This window comes from Dendropsophus ebraccatus, chromosome 13 (genome assembly GCF_027789765.1).
Source record: "Dendropsophus ebraccatus isolate aDenEbr1 chromosome 13, aDenEbr1.pat, whole genome shotgun sequence".
NCBI classification, from domain to species: Eukaryota; Metazoa; Chordata; class Amphibia; order Anura; family Hylidae; genus Dendropsophus; species Dendropsophus ebraccatus.
The window spans coordinates 57,569,713-57,594,907 of NC_091466.1; the positions used below are offsets into that span (position 1 = coordinate 57,569,713).

The 25,195-nt window shown below is 42.9% G+C and overlaps 1 protein-coding gene across 1 annotated transcript in view; it reads left to right on the forward strand.

Annotated features, from left to right (window-relative positions):
- The window catches only part of LOC138770850 (deubiquitinase DESI2-like), a 96,675-nt gene that overhangs the window by 38,388 nt on the left and 33,092 nt on the right, over window positions 1–25,195 (forward strand). Inside the window, exon 2 of the mRNA XM_069950108.1 lies at window positions 24,984–25,056. Within this exon, the coding sequence (XP_069806209.1) occupies window positions 24,984–25,056 (73 nt within the window). The remainder of the gene's footprint in view (window positions 1–24,983; window positions 25,057–25,195) is intronic.

The window sequence follows — 25,195 nt, forward strand, 5'->3', positions numbered from 1 at the left end:
CGCATGCGCGCTTCCTCAGACTCTCATTGTGTCTGAAGAGGCGCGCATGGGGGCAGAAAATGGCTGTTGCACTGTCAGCTACTGAACAGCGTCCTCCACCAACTGCTGCACACTCTGAATGATTTTTAATGAAGATGCATAAATAAAGAAGACTTAACGGTGAGTGCCTCCTTACCTTCTTTTTTCTGACCCGCAATTATAGGCAGCACTGTAAACCCATTCATTATGCTCAGTTTACATGTTCTATTTGTTAACTGGGCCCTGAAGGCCATGAGGCAACCATGTGGTGTCGCTCAAGGGCAGGGGTCTCAAACTCGCGGCCCTCCAGCTGTTGCAAAACTACAATTCCCACCATGCCAGGACATCCAAAGCGAAGCTTTGGCTGTCCAGGCATGATGGGAATTGTAGTTTTGCAACAGCTGGAGGGCCGCAAGTTTGAGACCCCTGCTCTAGGGAATTTATACATTTACCGCCAACTTACCCTGCTGATCCCTGGTAGTACCCACTGTGGGACCTGTGATCTTTCGTCTGTTTTTTTGGGGGGACAGACTTTTTTTGTCCAAAGCAATAAAGTGAATTGCTCTTCTCATCGCAAGAACATCTGAAGGACTTACTGTATATTTGCCAGCAGTTATAACCACGGATTGCTGCTCCATGATAATTGCCTGTAAACAAGAATCACTGAGCACATTAGTCTCAAGATGGAAAGCCTAAGGATTATGTATATTATTATAGCACTGATCCCAGCATATAGCTATCACATTGCCACTCATTCATGATCAGGCATTGCTGGCTTGTTATCCCATAAGCTCGGAGTCTGTGTTTAGGCTGCATTGTTGTCAAAGTCACTATAGCTAGTGATGCATATGATGATCTTATAGCAGAGGACACTGAGAAATGTGGCCCCGGATCAATGCCCCTGGGGACGCCGTCCATGTCCTTTAACAATGGGTAAAAATAGTTGGTTTGAAAAATGCATTAAGCTCATCTGAAGGAGAATCTTCTGGTATTTTAAAGGTTCAGATGAAGTACTGTATAAATGGGCAAAGTTAAGATGGCGTGTGCTCTATATTGTGTGTTTCCCGTTTATTTTGCTGTTCTCTGGACAAGTCAATGGGTATTATATTATTCTGATTTTATTCAATATGTTTAACCCCTTAAAGAGGCACTCTGAATAATGATTTTATTTTTTACTATAATACAGTGGTACCTTGGTTTAAGAGTAACTTGGATTAAGAACGTTTTGCAAGAAGAGCTCACAGTTTTTCAAAATTGTAACTTGGATTAAGAGCTTTGCTTTGGTTTAAGAGCTCCCTGTACTGGGTGGGAGGGGTAGTGGAGGAGGGGCATAGTCTGCATAGCGGGGTCTACAGCACTGTACTCTGACCCAGGAAGTCTCCTTTACCTTCCAAATCATAGCAGATACACTTCAGGCTGGGGCGTGCATCAGAGGACAGGACTGTGGAGGTAATTTCTTCATAGCTGTAACCCCTCTCTCCCCGGACAAAGAGTGCTGCATGTATGTGCCCACACATGTCCTGCTCATATGTCTGTCATACTCCCAGCCTTTGTGTTTCCCATCCTCTCCATTCCTGCTATAATGTTCTATACACCACTGTATAGAAAAGTTTCTGTCTCTGTCCTCCTGCATAGCTATGTGATTCTCACGAATTATGCCCGTAATCCAAGGTACCGCTGTACATTGCTTTAATAAACTTTGTAATATAGCTTTATTAAAAAAATGTATATATTTTTTACCTACATATCTACTTTCATTGACTGGCATCAGTAAGGGGTGAAACAGCCCATCTGCAGCCACCAATGTTAGCGTTGGGAACAATCCCGATCCCTTTGCTATGTTCTAGTTTTTTAATTTTCACAAAACTGACATGTTTATCTATAATCTTCAGGTCAGTAGAGTTAAAATTGTATATTTAAAAATAGGTTTAAATCACCCTATAAGCCCTATAGACTTTGTGAAAGCTTTGCATTGTGATTTGTAGTTTCATTAATGCCATTTTGTATTGATCTGACTTTGTGGGATGTGGGAATTTGTGGGATGGGATGTGACCAGAACCCCCAAAAATTTAGTTTTTTTTTTTTTTTTTTTTTAAGTGCGTCGTTCACCATTCAGCTTCAATAACATTATATTTGAACAGTTCATTTAAGAGAAAAAAATTGAATGCCAACCTGCTAGTACAGGCCACCTATGACAGACTGTAGTAGCAGATCGCTGATGGCAGCCGTGGATACCTAGATAAGGCCTGGGGTTGCTGTAACAATAAATCACCTCTCACATCTCAAGGGACCAGTTGGGTCCTGTGATCCAACAATAAAGTGCTTAATCACTGATAAATATTGCTCTGTGCTGAATGCAGTTGCGAGCCATTAAGTATAAATCAGCTCAGCTCCCAAACCCGCTCCATACATCCTTATCGTATGTCACATTGGGTCAGATGGGTTATCCAGGATTAGAAAAAGCACAGCTACTTTGTTGCACAAACAGCACCACCCCTGTCCTCAGGTTGTGTGTGGTATTACAATACAACTCTAATTACTTCAACGGAACTAATCTGAGAAACCCAGACTGAGAGGTTTTTGGAAGAAGGAGGACAACTATTTTTGGTAGTCCATATGTGCTTTTAGAGAGAGTCCAACCTGTACAGACCCCCAGCTGACAAGCCGCTCAGACACTGCAGTCACCAGGACCGGGAAGCTGCGGAGCACAGGAAAGAAGACCGAGATCAGGGAGAGGTAAGGTGTCAGGTGTTTGGGGAATCGTCAACTCCCCTGACGATTTTAGGTTGTTGTCATCGGCTGATCGTTGTCTCTATTACGTGGATTGATATTTGGCCAAATCGCCCCGATTCGGCCGATTATTGCTCTGTGTAATAGGGCCCTAAAGGATAAGAGCCCCACATGTAGCCAGACATCTCCACATTAACATCCGATGAGTAACCCTTTTGCTTATGTTACTAAAGATACTGTGCCACCATGTTGGATGCAGTTATTCTAAGTAAAGATATATTACACCTTGAAAACTTTCATCAAGCTGTAGACTAAGGGTGGTATTACACAGGCCGATGGGGGCTAGATCGACAATCGTTTACTGGGCCTATCACACGGCCCGATAATCGTTTAACAAGGGCTGCAGGGACATCGTTACCGATGTCCTTGCAGCCCTTGTTTAAACTGTAAACATTACCTGTCCAGGTGTTAGGGCTCCCCTTCCTCTGTGCTTCTCCCCGGGTCCCGTGCGCTTCAGCTTCAGAGCGGCCTGTCTCAGCTGAAAGGCCACTCAGCCAATCATCAGCCGTGGCGGTCCCGGCCTTTGATTGGCTGAGCGGACTGCCAGCTGAGACAAGCTGCTCTGAAGCTGCAGCGCGCGGGACCCGGGGAGAAGCACAGAGGAAGAGGAGCCCTGACACCTGGATAGGTATGTATTCCTCTTTGAATATTGTCAGCGTCTGCACCGCACCGCTATTACACGTAGAGGTGCGCGGTCTTCGCCCAACGATTACACAGGTCAACAAAAAAAAAAAAATTTACTGGTGTCCAAAATATTTTAATGATTTTGGGGTATTTTTGGGGTGCTGATTCTGAATATGCTATCAGTTTTGCCAGATTGGCTCAAGTTATTTTTCATGTCTTGTTCATTTTTGAAGATTACTTTCTAAAACTAGTTAAAATAAACTAAAATCAACATTTACTTTGTAAAATTTATTGTATTCATGACAATAGCAATAAAGTTAATGCGCGTGTAGCAAATTACGTCTTTTTTTTTTTTAACACATTTCACGAAAATTCTCAAAAACTTGAGCCAATCTGGCAAAACTGATGACATATTCAGAATCAGCACCCCAAAGTTACCCTAAATTCGTTGAAATATCTTTGGCCCCAAAAATGCTGTTGACCTGTGTTATAGGTCAGAACCTATATCAACGATCATCGGCTGATCGTTGTCTTTATTACACGGAACGATAATCGGCCGGATAGGGCTGATTCGGTCGATTATCGTTCCGTGTAATAGTACCCTAACACTAAGGATGTGCTCTGGGGGAATCCACCATCATCAACCACCACTGTCCTTGCCCATGGGAGCACATGAAATTCCTGGAGATGTATTAGCGATGTGGAGGGCAGGAATCACTGGCACCAGCCATACTGTCGCAGGAGTGTGTGTGTTTTCTAGCTACATTTACAGATCCTATCATCAAGATCTCTTACCACTACAATATATCTGCATTTGCATTACAGTCCCATTGGTGTAAATGGAGACAAGTCAGTGGATAATAGGGCATAGACAGTACAACTCTGAGAAAATTGTTTGTGGCACTAAAATAAAAAATGAAACCCTGGATGGCGTGTTCTGGAAAATGAACAGCATGTTCCCCCCAGGGTAGCACAGAGATGGGACCAGAGCTATAGTCACTCATCTATTTGAAATTTTGCTCAGTTTTTTAAGCAAACAAGTGAAAAAGCATTAAATCAGGGTGAAGCTAATTGTGTATGAGCGTGTCCGCGGCTACCCAGAAGTGATGTGACGGCACATTACTATTATGTGAGAAGAGTTATGCCGCTATATAGCTTATAAAACAAAGAATTCTGTGACATACGGTACAGGGTTTTGTCTATGATATAAAAAGGACAGTATTATAGCTAGTGAATGGGTTTAATGTGCAATACTAGTCACAGCCTATAGACAAGAGCGTTACTGTTTTTCTAAAATCTATCAGACCTATTTTTTTGTCATTCTGGACATCCTCATATCTGTCAGATAATCTTTCTGTGTAAATGGACCCTAAGTCTCACACAGTGCTCTCTGCTGCCATCTCTGTCCAAGACAGGAACTGTCCAGAGGATTAGAACAATCCCTGTAGAAAAAAAACCTCCCCAGCTCTGGACAGTTCCTGACATGCACAGAGGTGGCAGCAGAGAGCACTGTGTCAGACTGAAAAAAAATACACCACTTCCTGCAGGACATCCAGCAGCTGATGAAGACTGGAGATTTTTTAAATAGAAGTAAATGACATATCTATATAACTTTCTGACACCAGTTGATTTGAAAGAAAAAGATTTTCACTGGAGTACCCCTTTAACTTACTGAATAACCGAGGTATAAATGATTAAATACTATAATTGGTCTTAACTCTCTGCAATGAGAATCTTCTTTTATAAAGTTGTACTTCAGTAAGGATTGTAATTTAATTTTCTCAATCCTGAAGATTCATATTAACTTATATCTTTGTAAAACCTTGCCAAGCCCCAAATCAAATCCAGACTTATAAGTATTAGGAAATATTCATTTCATTTTCTTCTCTCTTATGAGACTTAAAAAATCATTACAGTCAATCCTTGATATCGGTGGCTGGGGGAAGTGTTCATATACAATATAGAACTACTTTACTGAAACAAAAGCAGGAAAATTGGGACAAACATATATAGTCCCTGAACTGCCTATGTAGCATGCCTTCAAAGCCTTGGAATAATAGTATGCTCTCTCAGGAACCTAATCCTCTCCAAAGTGTCCAAACACAATTCCATATCAGGGAATGATGGGAGCAGACTGGTAGGCCGAAAGCCCATGTATGAAACAATAGAACTGAGGATACTTGTAACCCACCCACCAAGGTACCTTACCACCTTAGGGGGCATTCACACACTCTGTCCGTATTTAAGAAAAGTACACAATGTGCTATGAAACGGAGTTCAAAGCTCCTCGCATAATCATTCATTATGATGCCAGGAGCCCCAAAACTGTTTAAATCTTTGCGCTACTGTACTGACACGCTATACAGTACAGTAGCATGAAGATTTAAACTGTTTCAGAGCTCCCAGAATCATAATGAACGATAATGGTGGAAGTTCCGAATCCTGGTCCATACCACTTTGTCCATAATTACGGAACATGCGGCTGCGGCCTTAACCTGACACATAAAACAGTATAATAAACCTGATAACAGAAATGTTTTCCCATATCCTCTATTTGTTAAATGACCGCACACCTGCATACAGATTAATGTGGTGTACAATGTTGTACTTTTTGTTATTCAATTTACATGGTTCCGGTAGTGCGTTTTTACGAAGTGTCAACAGCAACTGGATGCTTCTTCCGCACTTCCTCATGATATGTTACTGGCCTTGTTTCCTGACTATACCTATGCCTGGATACCACCATTGTAGCGTGTAGTACTACTCTTTGTCCTTACTTTTGGCTATTTTTGACTATATTTCTTTGGATACCTTCCTTGTACAACTATTTGTCCTCACTTTAGATACCCCACCTGGTACTTGTAGTATTACACTTGGAATAACTCTGGGCTAACCTTTACTAGGTTCCTACATTGTCCTTTAGATACTACACCTTGTACCAGTTGGGCTACTTTTAATCATGACTTCATCTCCTCCTTCTGGTCCCTGCAGTGATACCTCTGGCTTCTAGGATGTGCATGTGGCCACATGCTCTGGATTTATAGAGACAGCTTGTTTCTATCTACTGGTCCCTTCTGCCAATCTAAAGCCACCCGCACCTATTTAAACTATGTCCGCCTGCTCTTCTCTGCCTGAGCTTTGTTGCATTTGTGCATTCCAAGTGAAGGTGTCTTTCTGCTATCTTGACCCATGCCTTTTCTTCGGTATACGCCTTTTGCCTGACCTATGCATGTAACATTTGCCTCTACTGTAGCCAACTCGGATTGTCCAACCTGCCTCTGAAATCGCCGGCCCTGATTCTTTGCCTGTCTATCTACAATTTCTGTCTCAGACCTGGTAGTGCGCTGGCTCTCCTGCTGTCAACCCAGCCTGCTGACTATGTTTAATCTGCCTGTTCCCTGATGCCTTGCACCAGCTCTGGTCCTTGGAAACCAGCTGCTGCTCACACTGGGACCACACTTGTGGTGCCCTCTAGCTGCAGAAATCCAGCTTCTGCATCCTGGAGCGGGAAGAAGAGGATAAAGACCTAGAGGGCTCTCAGACTCCGCTCCCTGTTGGGGCCCAAAACCAAACAGGTTGAGAAGCACATTGGGACCACACTCGCTGCCTGTTACAGCTCCTGATTGTATTCAAGAATTCTCTCTAAGGCTGGGTTCACACTATGTTTTTGCAATCCGCTTTATTGATCCATTTTTTTCAAAAAACGGATGAAAAACAGATGGGGAAAAAAACGGATGCGTATGTGTGCATCCGATTTGATCCATTTTTCCATTGACTTCCATTAAACGCATCAGTTTTTTTGACGTACTCAAAAACTGACCTTACTGTTGTGTACGTTAAAAAAAACGGATGCGTTTTGATCAGTTTTCTTTTTTTATATATATATATATATATATATATATATGATGGAAATCAATGGAAAAACGGATCAAAACGGATGCACACAAATGCATCCGTTTTTTCACTCCGTTTTTTTTTTTCAAAAACAGGTAGCAAAAACGTAGTGTGGACCCAGCCTAAGCCTGTTGCAACCTCACTGCTCTACTGGTGACACCCATTGCCTCTGTTTTTGACCCCACCTCACACCAATAGTATCTATCTGTGACTACTCTCGAGCCTATGACCTTGGATTCCCTCTTCACAGTCACAGGTACCAGAGAAGACTCCTCACCCAAGTCTAGCCAGGCGGCATTAATACTTACAATGCTTTGGCCGATAAACATGTGCTATAGCATTGCATTATTTATTTCTGCCCCTTCTTTTAACTTCAGCAAGAGAGAGAGAGAGAGTCATTCTGCGCAGTGTAAGTGTAATGTAGTGTAGAGGCCAGACATTGCAGCTTCCCGTCACTTTATGCAGAGCGCACACAATATTCATCTGTTCTCCCTGGAATAAACAGCTGTCATAGTATGTTGTTACAACAAGAAAATATAGAAACTAGAAGTTACCTTGTAAGGAGTTGAGTAACAGTATTTATACATCTGAGACTTAGACTTTTCTATAAATGCTGTGCCTGGATGACATTTCGTTACAAGGCTGGTATGGTTCGTAATAACATGGGAAATATAGTTTCAGTACATTATTTATGCCAGTTAAAGGGATTTTTTTTCTCTAAAAAAAAGTTAAATAGATTTATAATTTACTTCTATTTAAAAATCTCCAATCTTTCAGTACTTATCAGCTGCTGTATGTCCTGCAGGAAGTGGTGTATTCTTTCCAATCTGCCACAGTACTGTCTGCTGTCATCTCTGTCCATATCAGGAACTGTCCAAAGCAGTAGCAAATCCTCATAGAAAACCTCTCTTGCTTTGCACAGTTCCTGACATGGACAGAGGTGGCAGCAGAGAGCACTTTGTCAAGTGGAAAGAATACACCACTTCCTACAGGACATACAGGAACTGGTAAGTACTGGAAGGCTTGAGAATTGTATAGGTAATCACAAATCTGTGTGACTTTAACTTGATTTAAAAACAGAATACCACTTTAAGTATCCAGAATCAAAGCTCTTTGGATGCATATTCAAGAGAGTTACATCATGCCCTACTAAGCGACATATACACTCAAAGAAATGGGTTCATAAACTCAATGGGGGAGATTTATGAAACTTGGTATAAAGGGAAACTGGCTCAGTTGCCCCTAGCAACCAATCAGATTCCACCTTTCATTCCTCCCAGACTCTTTGGAAAATGAAAGGTGGAATCTGATTGGTTGCTAGGGGCAACTGAGCCAGTTTAATTTTATACCATGTTTGATAAATCTCTCCCAATGTATATAGAAGAGAAACAAAGAGTAGATTACTCACTGTTGGGTAATGAAGTATGTTCGTAGGTGGCCCTATTCTGTGATGTCAAAATTTCCAAAACCTGTAGCAAATTCAATATATCAAAAGTTATCTTTCCAGTTCCATAGATCCAACAGTGGTTTTCATGTTTCTCTGTATGGGCCCTCCGGCTGTTGCAAAACTACAAATCCCATCATGCCTGGACAGCCAAACCTTAAGCTTTGGCTGTCCACGCATGATGGGAATTGTTTATATACCTAGTATTCAGCTTCTAGCTTACTATAAGATATTCCTGTTAGGATGGTATCTTTGCGGAGCATTATGCGCCCCTCGGCTCGTGCTGTGGGGCCAAGAAGGCGCTGATTTTCTTGTATTCTGTTTCTGTGATTTTGTTTGCAATGTGTGAACACTGGTTTATATGCTAACCTTGGTTTGGAGACACACCCGACTTCACCTGCTGAATTCTCTCTGACCATGTTATGGTTAATCTGTCTGACCATGTTATGGTTAATCTGTGTTATGCCTTAATTTGCCTTATTCCTTGACCTCCCTTGCTTGCCGCCTGCCCTGACCCTGGTTTGTGATTTTGTACTTTTGCTGCCCGTTTGTTGTGACCCGGACTGTGGACTATTCTTTATTGTGTTTTGTCTGTCTGTCTTGTCATTGTGTCCCACCTAGCCAGTGCAGGGACCGCCGCCTAGTTGGTCGCCGCCATCTTAGGGCGGATTGTGGCAAGTAGGTAGGGACAGTGGGCTGGGTTTAGCATCAGGGCTCACTGTCATGTCTTGTCCTGCTGTCCAGTCAATGACAATTCCATACAACAAGGTAATCCTTCTCTAAAGTTCTGGACAAAATCTAAAATTTATTGCTGCCGTTTGCTTTAAAGGGGGCCTCTGGATAAGAAAAACTTGTTTACTATTAAAAGTACATTAAAAGTTAAATATGTGTATATACAATGTATTACCATATCTGTGCGGTTCTGCCACACTGGTAGCTGATAGAAATTCAGGAAGGGAAGAAAAATGGCCTCTGTGCCAATCCACATTGTCTCCTGCTCCTTCTGCTCTCCCGCCTTATGAGACAAATCTTCCATGCCTCTGTCTCACATTGTGTGTGTTTGCTGAGATCAGGCTGATGATGCAGACAGGGGGCAGGGTGTGATGTCACAGGAGGCTTGGCTGGATCCTCCAATCCCCTGAGTGATTCACCATCTCTGACCAGCCAGAAGCAGGTGTTGCACTGATTTCTATAATTGTGCAGAAGTGTGCAGTGAAATAAGGGCTATGTTCACACATGTTGGACTGTCATTGCAGTACTGCAGCGTATTCACAAAAATGATGCAGTAACACAAGTAAATGATGCTAAACGGCAGAGAGGATCAGAGAATACAGTGTGCTGTGTGGTGTTACAGGTAGAGAGGATCAGAGCCTTATTGTGAGGCTCAACTTCCAAGATAACAGATGCTTGATCATAATATGTGCTTGGAAATTAAAAGAAAGGAAAAAATCTAAAAGTTCTTTACTGTATTCCAAAATCAGCGTTACAGGTAGAGAATACAATGTGCTGTGTGGTGTTACAGGTAGAGAATACAGCGTGCTGTGTGGTGTTCCAGGTAGAGAATACAGTGCTGTGTGGTGTAACAGGTAGAGAATACAGTGCTGTGTGGTGTTACAGGTAGAGAATACAGCGTGCTGTGTGGTGTTACAGGTAGAGAATACAACGTGCTGTGTGGTGTTACAGGTAGAGAATACAGCGTGCTGTGTGGTGTTAGAGGTAGAGAATACAGCGTGCTGTGTGGTGTTACAGGTAGAGAATACAGCGTGCTGTGTGGTGTTACAGGTAGAGAATACAATGTGCTGTGTGGTGTTACAGGTAGAGAATACAGCGTGCTGTGTGGTGTAACAGGTAGAGAATACAGTGTGCTGTGTGGTGTTACAGGCAGAGAATACAGTATGCTGTGTGGTGTTACAGGTAGAGAATACACCGCTGTGTGGTGTTATAGGTAGAGAATACAGCGAGCTGTGTGGTGTTACAGGTAGAGAATACAGTGTGCTGTGTGGTGTTACAGGTAGAGAATACAGCGTGCTGTGTGGTGTTACAGGTAGAGAATACAATGTGCTGTGTGGTGTTACAAGTAGAGAATACAGCGAGCTGTGTGGTGTTACAGGTAGAGAATACAGCGAGCTGTGTGGTGTTCCAGGTAGAGAATACAGCGTGCTGTATGGTGTTCCAGGTAGAGAATACAGCGTGCTGTGTGGTGTTCCAGGTAGAGAATACAGCGTGCTGTGTGGTGTTCCAGGTAGAGAATACAGCATGCTGCGTGGTGTTACAGGTAGAGAATACAGTGTGCTGTGTGGTGTTACAGGTAGAGAATACAGCGTGCTGTGTGGGTGGGACCACAATGCAATCATAAATTACTGCAAATAATTCAGTAACACAATGAAACTGCAATGTGTGAACACAGCCTAGATGTTCTGCAACAGATTTGGGCGGGGAAAAGGCAGGATGGAGGACTGTGACGAACAGCTGAGGGAAAGCATTGCATTCTGGAACCTGTAGTACTGTGTACAACTGATAAACCAGGAAGTGCAGCAACACAATACAGGACCATCCCCCCCATAAAACAAATAAGTTTTTGGTAATTTCAAAAATGGAATAGGTAGGTAAGTAATGCTTTATGCTTCTGCAGAAGTTTCATTTTTTTAACATCTACCTGGAGTTCCCCTTTAAGGGTTCCTGTTATAATCTACCACTATGAAGCACACTGGAGTTGTCTCATTTACCGTGTTCTTCAGTGTTCACCAATCAGCTATGACATGAAAACCACTGACAAGTGAAGTGAATAACATTATCTTGTGACAATGGCACCTGTCAAGTGGTGGGATATATTAGACAGCTAAAGAACAGGCTCTTCTTTAAAGAGAACAAATCATGGGCGAAAAAAAAAAAAATCCGCTAATTAGATGTAAATTGACATTTACTAATATTTATTATTAATATTTGTAAATAGAATAGCAAGGACGGGCGCCGCCATCTTGAGTACCTCATTTGCGTTCCAGTGGTGGAACGCAAGTAACGTAATCAAGATGGCGGCGACCCAAGAGGATTGGGTAAAGTATAAGATGCAGGCTGCAAAGGCAGTCTGTATCTTCATTTTGTCTATTTATGAAGATACAGACTGCCTTTGCCTTATACTTTACCTGATCCTTTTGTTTGCTGCAGCAAGGGCGCCGCCGCCATCTTGATTATATCGCTTGCGTTCCATGCTTGAGAAAGGCCAGGAGGCTGAAACATTGCATTTCTTTGTACCCTGATGTGTGATTAAACACATTTATTTCACCGTGGATGCTGTGGGAAATCCTTTCTTTTGAAATTCGTAGCTCATACCTAGGATTGTGAGCATACCTGGGTGCATCCTGCATTTTCTATTGCGGCCATAACCGGCGAATCTCCAAGGTGCTGTTGGACTTTTGTTCTTTTTGCCATCTTGATTACGTCACTTGCCTTCTAGCTGTGGAACGCAAAGTGACGTCATCAAGATGGCGGCGCCCGGCCTTGCTGCAGCCAAAAACAGGATTGGGTAAAGTATAAGATACAGACTGCAAAGGCAGTCTGTATCTTCATAGCTAGACTTAGGTTCTCTTTAAGTTGAGCAGAAAATCAGGTATAAGAATCTGACAATGGGCAAGTTGTGGTGTCTAGATGACTGGGTCGGAACATCTCCACGATGGCAGGTCTTGTGAGATGTTACTGGTAAGCAGGGGTTAGTATCTGCCAAAAGTAGTCAAAGTGTAGACAGTGAACTAGCCATAGGGCCCTGGGCAACCATAGGGGGCATAGGGTCTTGACTTGTCAATAGGGAGTCCTAACTTACCTCTGCTATGGTGACTAGCGGGACCGTCCTCGGGACCGCTGCCAAAAGGCATTTCCCCTCAAGTTATGATGAATTCACGACTCCAAGGAAAATGCCTGTCTCGGCTGATGGACAGCCCACTCAGCCAATCAGTGACTGAAGTGGTCAGTCTATCAGCCGGGGGTGACGTGTGCAGTGCCGGAGATCCTGGAGCCCGGCACCAGTTCCAGAGCGCCGATCCATGGCTGAAGAGGCCCCATGCCCCAGCCTTTTTTAACCCCCCCCCCCCCCCCCCCCAAGGCCCCCATCACAAGTCAGTTACAATTCTTAGGAAACCTTTCAGGAGAGCATTGGCCATGGTCCGGGCTGTGTATCCAGAGCTGTTTAAAATTCTGGATGCCCCCATGTTCTACATTTTCTGGAGCTATTTTCCTGCATGGATACCCTTCAGGAAAAATGAAGGGCATTTATGCCCAAGAAAACCCAATGGATCCATATAAATTTACCAAATGTGAAGCGGACCTTAGAAGAAGTAGTAGCATAGTACAAATACTGGTTAAAGGTATATCGTTGTTGTTGTTGTTGTTTCAAACAACTTCTCTCCTAGGAGATTCTGAACATATTTGCAAATCATTTAAATTATCAAAATTACTTCAAATCCCAGAAAAACTCTAAACTCTTGGCCACTAGGTGTCTCCATCTTCTGTTCACCGCCTGTTATTAGGGGAAATTAGTCCCTAGTAAAAGCTAGACCCATCCCTCTCCCCCGCTACCGCCGGATTGTCTGTTTACACATTTGTTGAGTGCTGTCTTTATTCCTACTTGTGATACAGCTAGAACAGGGCTACCACAGGAAATGGGGGTGGGGATTAGCAAGTGCTATGTGTAGTAGTGGGAGAGAAAGAGCCAGAGTGAGCCTGAGCAGTATACTTGTAAGCTAAGCCAGTGTAAGTTGATCCACACTGTTGCTAAAAGGTAAATCAAAGCTTCCCTCTCATCACTTACCACCCATAAAGCTTAGAGCTTATGTAAATACCAGTGTACCTACTGTTGTGTGCCCACAGTGCTGCAGTATATATTGACCCTCCATTTAACTCCATTCATCTGTTAGTGTAAACCTTTCCTTGCTTTTGTGCTATTATCTTGTTCCTGTCTGCTCAAATAGCGCCATTGTGTAAATCATTCCCCAACATAGTGCTAGCCTATCCAGTGCACTTTCTCCAATACTATATCATGTCACTGCAGAGAGAACTATGTGCTGTGTTGTGACTGGCCAGAGAGGTAAGGGAAAGAAAGCCCTGTGTGTGCACTGCTGGCAAACAGTCCAACTCTGGTTCTGCCATAGAGAAATAACTGTGATCCATAGTGAGGGCTCCCTAACAAAACCATGCAGGCTTTCAAAGATCTTATCTGGTTTCATTTGTGCTGTGTAATATGAGGCCACTATATAAATAAAGTTTATTACGGTATATCAGAAGACGTCCTAGTGATGGATGGACAAGTAAGATTATCCATGGAGATATTGATAAGTATCTTACAATAAAAGTGAGCTCATATATCATATCTCAGAAACACCGTAAATTGCTGCAGGCCTCCATTCTACATTAAATACAAATCTGCTGACGTCGCCAAAAAATGAATTATGAGCCGACAAAAATAACTAGAAATCTATAAATTTTATGCTATTAATACAGATGCCATGGGATAGAAAATATAGTAGTACGAATGCACGAGCTTCCCTCCCCTAAGGAATATCATAATTACGTAAAAAGTACAAACATTAAGAATGTTGGCATTCTGCTACTATAGGTCATCTAGGACGTAGGTTTATAAAGTAAAGTTTAAGTAGGCTCTGTTCACACAGTCTTTGGGGGTCCAGTCACTTGCATCGCTTTTATTGTTGTTTCAATGATCTAAATCTCTTATCCAGCTACTTTCTTTCTAAAACAGCGCCACCCCTGTCCTCAGGTTGTGTGTGATATTACAATTTGACTCTTCTGAAAGAAACCGGACAGGTTTTCTTTTTTCTAAGCCTAGAAATACCCCATAATTATAGATCAGTAATACAATGTTTTTAGCAAAGCGTTGTCTAAACATACAAAACACAGTAATCACTGAACTCAAGGAGAACAGCGAAAAAAATTCCAATGAAGTACTCAATCAAGAGTCTCCACTGATGCCCCCAAAAATTTAAATATGCAAAACAAGAGTCCGTGGAGCCTCAGTTACGAGTCTCAAAACACGGGATAGCCAGATATCTCTAGCCTGTTGCCAACGGGGTGCCTCCATGATGGGGAGAGCACCACACCACCCTGATAAATAACCCCTTAAGTCCCACTCGGTTGCGAGTATTGGAACATAGACAGGGAAACAACAGGGTGGCCCCTTTTGTCAATGTCTAACTCAAGGTGTGAGTATTGCGATCATGACAAGGGCTTGCAAAGGCAGGCTTCCACCCACAGACAGACGTTTCCCGTTGTTTCCCTGTCTATGTTCCAATACTCGCAACCGAGTGGGACTTAAGGGGTTATTTATCAGGGTGGTGTGGTGCTCTCCCCATCATGGAGGCACCCCGTTGGCAACAGGCTAGAGATATCTGGCTATCCCGTGTTTTGAGACTCGTAACTGAGGCTCCACGGACTCTGGTTTTGCATATTTAAATTTTTGGGGGCATCAGTGGAGACTCTTGATTGAGTACTTCATTGGAATTTATTTCGCTGTTCTCCTTGAGTTCAGTGATTACTGTGTTTTGTTGGTTGATTTTTCATTGCCCCAACTAGCCAGAATCCTACCCCACACTGACGAGGGGCAAAAACCCCGAAACGGCTGTCTGTGGGTGGAAGCCTGCCTTTGCAAGCCCTTGTCATGATCGCAATACTCACACCTTGAGTTAGACATTGACAAAAGGGGCCACCCTGTTGTTTCCCTGTCTATGTTCCAATACTCGCAACCGAGTGGGACTTAAGGGGTTATTTATCAGGGTGGTGTGGTGCTCTCCCCATCATGGAGGCACCCCGTTGGCAACAGGCTAGAGATATCTGGCTATCCCGTGTTTTGAGACTCGTAACTGAGGCTCCACGGACTCTTGTGTTGTCTAAACATAGCCTTACATATATTAAAGGAGAAGTCCCATGAAATAGAACAAAAAGCAGGAAGATAAGGGGTGTGGGGTCATAATAAACAAAGTATACTTACCTATCTTCGTAACACCGCTCCCAGGTCTAGCTGACAGCAGCCGGCCTTCTGCAGCTGTTCCAGCTGCAGTGTTACGAACCCAGCTGAGCAACTGAACACTCAGCCAATCAGTGAATGGGGCGGGACACTGCCTCACTCACTAATTGGCTGAGTGGGCGATCACTGAGTCGGGCCATGATGTTGAAGCTGGAAGAGCCGGGTACGTGGCGTATCTGTATTTCAGCCAGAAAATGACAGCTGGTGGCCATCAGCAAGACCCGAGAGGGTGTGAGGACTGGTAAGTATACTTTGTTAAGTTCCTTGCTTTTTTTATTTTCACGGAACCTCCCTTTTAAATTAAAGTTTAGGTCTGGGCTCACACACAGTATTTTTGCTCATACTGCAACCAAAACCAGGAGTGGATTGAAAACACAGAAAGGCTAGGAAATTTAGGCGTTATTTTAAAACATTGGCCGTTGTTATGACATAACGGCAATTATTTATCATAAAATGAAGGCCATCCACTGAATTTCAACAGTGTGTGAACATAGCCTGTGTTTCCAATCCACTCCTGGTTTTGGTTGCAAGATGAGGATCAAAATACTGAGCAAAAATACTGTGTGTGAAACCAGCCCTAAACTTTAATTGAAAAGGGAAGTTCGGTGTGTGAACTTAGCCTAGTGCTGTGTTACACAATGCTACAGGCTTCAGAGCTAAAATCTTTCAGTAGCCTGTTTGGGTGTCTGCACGATGCTGTATCTAAGGGTACTATTACACGGAACGATAATCGTCCAAATCGGGCCTATCTGGCCGATCATCGTTCCGTGTAATAAAGACAAAAATCAGCCAATGATCTTTGTCATCGACTGATCGTTGATATAGGTTCTGACCTATAATCGCCGGGCGCCGACCGCGCACAGCTACGTGTAATAGCGCTGCGCGGCTGAAGCTGACGATATGCAAAGAGGAATACATACCTATCCAGGTTGCAGGGCTTCTCTTCCTCTGAGCTTCTCACTGGGTCCCGCGTGCTGCGGCTTCACAGCGGCCTGTCTCGGCTGACAGGCCGCTCAGGCCAATCACAGGCCGGGACCGCCGCGGCCAGTGATTGGCTAAGTGGCCTGTCAGCTGAAACAATTACAGTGTGCTCTAAAGCAGAAGAGGTTTTCTATGGGGATTTGCTGTCAGTTTCTGTCATGGACAGAGGTGGCAAAAGTGAGCACTGTATCAGACTGTCTTATAATAGTATACAGTACTACATTCGCTATTTTATCATATCGCCTACTAAATTATCATTGCAACATTGACGGCTTACTGGCCCTTTCACCATTACCGCGTTCTATGCTATATGCTTATGGCATTGAGTTATAACATTGAGAGCTTGTCGTAATCTGTCGCCCATCAGGTACAACATACAAATAAATGCCAGGAAAAGGCAACACTTTTCACACTAGTACAGAGACAGAAGTCTGGACCAGACACAATGATACATCTGGCCCAGTGTTTTTCTTAGTCTTACAACGTACATCACCGAGACACCGGTATCATTACATTCCCCTCCCTGACCTCTGTATAGCATTGTCAGCAGTTTCAATGGATCATAACTGCTGACAGACTCCCATTATAGTTTATCTTACAAATTACAATGAATAGCAGAGAAAACGGCAAATACCATTCAATTCACTTGAACCTCTGCACCTTAAGGACCCGTGAACCCTCATCCTCTGGGAACCTATGAGCACACCAGTGTATTAAGTGGATATTTCAGACATAAAAAACGTAATTACTCGTTTTTATTTAAAAAAAAAAAAAAAAAGATTTCCAGTCTAGTAGATGTGCTAATAACACTTTAATTTACACTGATAGTGTAATTATTAAATAGCTTTTTTTAGATACGCATGTTACGGCAGGATTATTGCCGAAAGGCTGATTGGGAAAAGATGATTGAAGCTCTTCAGGTTTAATTATGTTCTTGTAACAGAGTTTACAATCTGTCCGGAAAGCATCTTCCTATGAACTTTTTTTTTTTTTTTTTATATTGTCTGTATGTGATGTATACTTTATTACTATGCCACTGCTTCCAGTGTTTTAATAATTGCTAAACCTCCTTAAAGGGGAACTATCATTGGGTTAGACAAATCTAACCTGCTGACAGCCCCCTATAGCGCCGGGGATACTGAGGAGGAAGGTATGTGTGTTACCTTCCTCCTCAACAATGGTCCAGCGCTTTAAGTCACAGTAATCTTCACGTAGCGGAGTTTACCCTGGCTAACACAGCAGGACCAGCACCACAGAGGAAAATAGGACACATACCTTCCTCCTCAGCGTCCCCGGCGATATAGGGGGCTGTCAGCAGGTTAGATTCATCTCGTATAATAGAGGTTATCAAGAATGGGGGCGATTTTAGCAAAGCATTACAAGCAACATCACGTTAGGATTTAAAGGAGAAGTCCGGAGAATATGATCATATTCTTGTAGACATGGACAGTAAGGAACACAACAAGCTCTACTTACCTCTCCCTGTGCCTCCGCAGCGCTGGCTTACCGTTCCAGGACTCCTGTATCTTCTTCTGCAACATCATCATGATCAACATCATCATCAACATCATGATCCAGATAATGGATTGCCCGCTCAGCCAGTCAGACTGAGCAGGTGATCCATCAGCCAGGTGGGGTATTATATCGGTGACGTAATCACAACTTGGGGGGTCCCGGAGCCTGTAACGCTGCGCTGCAGAGCCATTGAGGAGAGGTAAGTAGTGCTTGTTTATTATGATGCTCTTTTAAGATATTGCCTGTGTTCCACTCTGGTTCAACATGGTTTATTGTAAGTACAGCGTTCTCTATTATATTCTGAGATGTCTGTGATTCCTGATCAGTGTTGAGCGGACTTGCCGAACTGTTTGGGTTAAGCAACATTCTCCGAACAATCAGCATTTGACTCCCAGTGGCTGGAGAAGTTGGATGCAACTGCCATAGGCTGTATTCACGCTTTCCTGGGAGCCCTAGGACAACATCCAACTTCTCCAGCTGCCGGTAGTTTTTTTGTTTAGCATCTTGAGGCAAAACAGTTATGCTGCGTTTACACGGAACAATTATTGTGCGAATTTGCACGATAATGATTGAATTCGAACGATAATCGTCTGTGTAAACGCAGCGAACGATCAAGCGACGAACGAGAAATTGTTCATTTTGGTCTTTCAACATGTTTTGAAATCGTTGATCGTTCGCAAAAAAATTCGCAGATCGTTCCGTGTAAACAGTCGTTCACCTATTTAACCTATGTGTGAGATAGGCTTAAGTGATCTCAAAACGAATTTTCCGTACGATATATCGTACCGTCTAAACGCTGACAGTTATGAAAAACACATAGTTACTTCGACATCGTTATTGTGCGATCGGGCGAATTATCGTTCCGTGTAAACGCAGCATTACCTTGCTCTATCCAGTGAGCAGAAAAGGTCCTACCACTTCCACACCTGGAATTGTGTGCAAGCATGGTTTTGCCTGAAGCCTGAATGCAAGCAATGTTCTGCTCCCCCCTCTTGTCCCAGAGGGTATACTTCTGAAACAGCCAGAGGGAGGAAGTAGAGCTCTGGGGAGCAGAACTGGTAAGACCTTTTCTGCTCCTTGGATAACCATAGGGAGTCCGGAAAAACATGGATACACCCTATGGCTATATCCATGTTTTCCAGGCAGCCTTAGGGCTGCATTCAACTTCTTCAGCCACTTGGGGTCCCTGTACTGTTGTCAGCTCATGGCCTAAGTTCCCGACCACTACTCTCAGCTATGAGGACGGTGCCTGGGCTGAGCTGCTAGACAGGTGTTTGGGACCTCGGGGAGTGATAAATTTGGTTTTACCCCTTCTCAGTGAAGTTACACACGTTTAGGGCTTGGATTGTGCCTGGAGACATGTGTAACCTCACTGGGAGATGCTGCATCCCAGCAGTGCTGATCTGAAATATCGGCAGATTGGAAAACCCCTTTAAGCCTTCGGTAAGAGGGGGAGCAGGTCGGCTTTTTAACCTCATGATGCACAAGAGAGAGAAAAAAAAATAGATTCCCCCCAGAGTGAACCTTTAATGTTTCAAGGGGTCTCAGTGGTCCCCCAAAAGGGTGTACAGTCATGGCCAAAAATTGAGAATGACACAAATATTATATTTTCACATGATCTGCTGCCCTCTGGTTTTTATGTGTGTTTGTCAGATGTTTTTATCAGATACAGAAATATATTTGCAATCATTTTATAAGTAACAAAAGCTTATATTGACAGTAAGAATGAGTTAATACAGCAAGTCATTATTTGCAGTGTTGACCCTTCTTCTTCAGGAACTCTGCAATTCTCCCTGGCTGCTCTCAATCAACTTCTGGACCAAATCCTGACTAATAGCAGTCCGTTCTTGCACAATCAATGCTTGCATTTTGTCAGAATTTGTTGGTTTTTGTTTGTCCACCCGTCTCTTGATGATTGACCACAAGTTCTCAATGGGATTAAGATCTGGGGAGTTTCCAGGCCATGGACCCAAAATATCTATGTTTTGTTCCCTGAGCCATTTAGTTGTCACCTTTGCTTTATGGCAAGGTGCTCCATCATGCTGGAAAAGGCATTGTTGATCACCAAACTGCTCTTGGACGGTTGGGAGAAGTTGCTCTTGGAGGACATTCTGGTACTATTCTTTATTCATGGCTGTGTTTTTAGGCAAGACTGTGAGAGAGCCGATTCCCTTGGCTGAGAAGCAACCCCACGCATGAATGGTTTCAGGATGCTTTACAGTTGGCATGAGACAAGACTGGTGGTAGCGCTCTCCCCTCGTCTTCTCTGAATAAGCTGTTTTCCAGATGTCCCAAACAATCGAAAAGGGGATTCATCAGAGAAAATGACTTTACCCCAGTCCTCAGCAGTCCACTCCCTGTACCTTTTGCAGAATATCAGTCTGTCCCTGAAGTTTTTTCTGGAGAGAAGTGGCTTCTTTGCTGCCCTCCTTGAGACCAGGCCTTGCTCCAAGAGTCTCCGCCTCACAGTGCGTGCAGATGCACTCACACCTGCCTACTGCCATTCCTGAGCAAACTCTGCACTGCTGGTAGCCCGATCCAGCAGCTGAAACACTTTTAAGAGACGGTCCTGGTGCTTGCTGGTCTGTCTTGGGCGCCCTGGAGCCTTTTTGGCAACAATGGAACCTCTCTCCTTGAAGTTCTTGATGATGCGATAGATTGTTGACTGAGGTGCAATCTTTCTAGCTGCGATACTCTTCCCTGTTAGGCCATTTTTGTACAGTGCAATGATGACTGCACGTGTTTCTTTAGAGATAATCATGGTTAACAGAAGAGCAACAATGATGCCAAGCACCAGCCTCCTTTTAAAGTGTCCAGTGGTGTCATTCTTACCTAATCATGACAGATTGATCTCCAGCCCTGTCCTCATCAACACCCACACCTGTGTTAATGGAGCAATCACTGAAACGATGTTAGCTGGTCCTTATATGGCAGGGCTGCAATGATGCTGAAATGTGTTTTGGGGATAAAGTTCATTTTCTAGGCAAATATTGACTTTGCAAGTAATTGCTGTTAAGCTGATCACTCTTTATAACATTCTGGAGTATATGCAAATTGCCATTTTAAAAACTGAAGCAGTAGACTTTGTAAAAATGAATATTTGTATCATTCTCAAAACTTTTGGCCATGACTGTATAAAGGGGAGACATGGTGCTGCTACCATCCTACCAGTTATTTACACAGAGAGATCCTTTGTTTATGTAAAACCCTAACATATATTAAACTATATACTGTATAGCTATTTACTTTTTTTTTTTAGAGTTGTGTAGTTAGAAATCTATTTACTTCAACGGGGAGATCATTGAGATGTACACATTTTATTATTACTAATTTATGTCCGTGTGCTGAAGCTCCGATGTGACCTGGCACAGCGGCTACGCTTCAGATACCAGCAGTGAAATTAAAAAGTCACCCAGGCTAAAAAAAAAAAAAAATATCATCACACAGAGATAGCAGGTGGAAAGTCATTTATCAATGTTTCAGAAATGCAAAGCAGGTGCTGTGAATGTACCCGTATCGGTGAGCACCAGACCATAAAGCTTGGCGTTCTTTGGTGATATGTTATCTGGCCGTATTGTGCTGCCTTATTGAGTATTCTACATACTGATAAACACTACGTGATTTTTTTTATGCTGGGTTTTATATTAACATGTGGTATTTGGCTTACTAAAGATAATCCAAGTCTAACTGGAATCCGAAAGCAAATAATACTGGTTATTAACTTTTCAGATTGTGTAAACTAGCACACAAAGGGTCTCTTGAGTCAGACATGAGAAATCTGTAAGAAATACTGGGATTCCAGGTCAATGCTTAAAGGGGTACTCTAGAGAGAAAAAAAAAATAAAAATTAAGGAATACACCACTTCCTGCTGCATGTCCTGCAGGAAGGGGTGTATTCTTTCCAGTTCCTGTTAAGAATATAGGTGGCAGCAGAAAGCACAGTGTCAGACTGGGAAAAATACACCACTTCTTCAGGTGTATCCTTTCAAGAAGCCAGGTAAATGAATAAGTTGTTTATGTACAGTAAATATGTGTCACTAACTGTATTAAGGGGTTTTCCATTATTGAATTAGCATATTGCTAGTTTGGGGATCCAAGTGTCAAGTTGTGGCCACAATGAGGACTAGAGATGAGCAAACCTTTCAAAAGTTCGGTTCAGCAGGTTCGCAGAACTTTAATGTAAAGTTTGTGTTCATGCCGAACTGAACTTTACCAAACTGCATTAAAACAGCTAAATGCCTGTAGGGTTCTAGCTGTTTTAATGTGGTTTCTAAAGGCAGCTCCTTATACTTACATGTCCGCGCTCCCTCAGGGTCCTTCTTCTCTGGTCCCATCCCGTCTTAGGCCCGCTCAGCTAATCACAGGCTGACTCGGATGGGACAGCACCAGGGCCCGTGATTGGCTGAGTTGCAGGTCACTCTAGAGATCACAGGTGCTGCCCGTCCTTGTCAGCCTGTGATTGGCTGAGCAGGCCTTTATCATAAAAGATGCCGGGACCAGAGAGCCACCAGGAGACACTGCAGGGACCGAGGACAGGTGAGAATATGTTTATTTATTTATTTTTTACATGAATGGCAACATTTTCCTGAACCCCTCTGAATTTTGCAGAGAGTTCGGTTGCGAACCAAACTTTTTCCAAAGTTCGGAACAAATCTGGGTTTAGGTGGCTCGGTTCACTCATCTCTAATGAGGATGGATTATGGCCCATCATAGTCCTCCTCTCATGTATCTCACTTGGGTAAGGGCTCTATTATATTGCCAAACTTGCAGATTGGCACTCAATAATTTAAGCTATTACAAGGCAAGACCATTGTCTTGCTCCCTCTGTTACTAGAGACAAATTTCCCCTCACAACAGGCAGTGGAAAGCCGATGGCAGAGAAGTAAGACACCTCGTGGCCAAGACTTTAGGGACTTTTAAGTGAAATGTTTTACACCCATGTTAGAAATCTGTTTGAAATGACGGCAACCATCTAAGAATCCCTAGTTGTGATTATTATCTATTTCTTTAAGAGTTTATACTTGCCTAGGTTCATAGGACATATGTATGGATGCTACTTATACTGAATTCAATCCTGGTATAATCTTCGATGAAAAAAAACAAAACCTTTGAATACAAAATGAAAAGTATGTACAACAGAAAGAGAACATCTCCAGCTCGGTAAATCCTTCTGTAATTGGTTTCCGTGTGAAAACTATCATGGAGAACCGTAAGTGTAAATTATACAACTCCTTGGTAGCCCGCTCCTGTAAATTACATTTTCATTATTCCGAGATTATTGAGAAAGATGGATCTTGTTATCGAACATCTTAGTTCTTTGAGATTTCATTTGTTTCTGGAATAAAAAGATTTTTGGGTGGAAGTTATTTAATGAATTAGCAATAGTATGGGAAAAAACAAAAACATTTTGTCAAGATGGCGAGATAAGCAACATAGGGCGTCATATTATTAACTGTGTCAGGGCCAGGCCACTTGGCGCCTTATAAGCAATGGTTACTCAATGATAAAAATGTAATGGCACCAGGCATATTGCACTTTTTAACATGGCTGGTGTGACAAGGAAGTAATGTCATATTCACATATGTCTGGTGATCTGGCAGCATTACCATCTGGTCGCAACAGATCAAAAAAAGTTGCATGCAACATTTTTTGATCTGTGCTGGATAGTTAATAGATCCATTGCCATGCCCTCTTTTGGGCTGTTGTGCACCAGATGGGGCATTCAGTGTTTGTTGCATTTGGTGTCCCCATCTAGGATGGCTTCTGATTTGGCTTAAGAGGTCCATGTGGCCAAGATATCCCAATTTAGTTAGAATTTGTTATGAAATTGAGGTCTCCGTCACTTTGCTAGCTACGAGAAAGATTTTGCTGTTTTACTGATACACCAGTCTTCGAGTTCATTGGCGTCCTGTTTTAATTACCATTGCCAGGAAAACATCAACACAGCCATAGACCCGGTTCACACTACGTAAGGGACCAGCCGTTGTGTGACACAGCCGTGTCACAGAACAGCCGGTGTCAGTGAAGTTTATCCCGGCCGGTACTGCAGTATTGGCGGGATGAACTTAATTTCTTTAGAATTGGGATGCGGGCGCATTCCGGTTTGCCGCATCCCAATTATCCATAGCTGACAATGTAAAGTGCGGCCGGAGACAGACGTCACATTGTCTGAATTGTCAGTGTTGTTCAATGAATAGCGGCCGCACAATACTGACATGTTTTTTTTTTTCTGCGGCCACTGGGAATCCCGGCCAGAGTGTACACAAAACTGCAAATACAACCGTTTAATGTTTCATTAATGAAATTATACGTTGTGTGAACATAGCCATAGGCTGTACACTTGTTATCCAGGACGTCCTAGGGCTGCATGCAACTTCTTCAGCCACCATGAGTTCTTCTTTAAATGCTGAATCTGGGTTTGGACAAACACACGCGTACTCGAGGTTCACTCATCTCTATTGCAGGTAAAACTTATTGTTCAACAGTAATTTTGTTAGACGTTGGACATTAAGCCTCTTACAATATTCTCCATTATTACAATAAAATAACCCACTGTTTTCTAATTAAACACACTTTATGGAGCCGTAGATGATGTTTTCAAGCACGGCTCCTCCATAATAAGCTTAATTGAAAGATCTCCCCTCCGCGCTATAACAGCTGATCAATAAGTATATTCTATTTTTATTGCAGTACTGGATCAACGAATACACCTCAACATTGGGCATTGGAGTATTTCATTCAGGGATAGAGATCTATGGGAGAGGTAAGCTGCAGACTTTATTATTTGTCATTGCTTTTTATTATATTTTCTTATATTAATCTCACATTTGTGCTAGAAAAACAAAGAAGAGTGAATCTAAGACAAGAGAAAATCAATACTATTCAGTCCCTTCTCTCTCGAA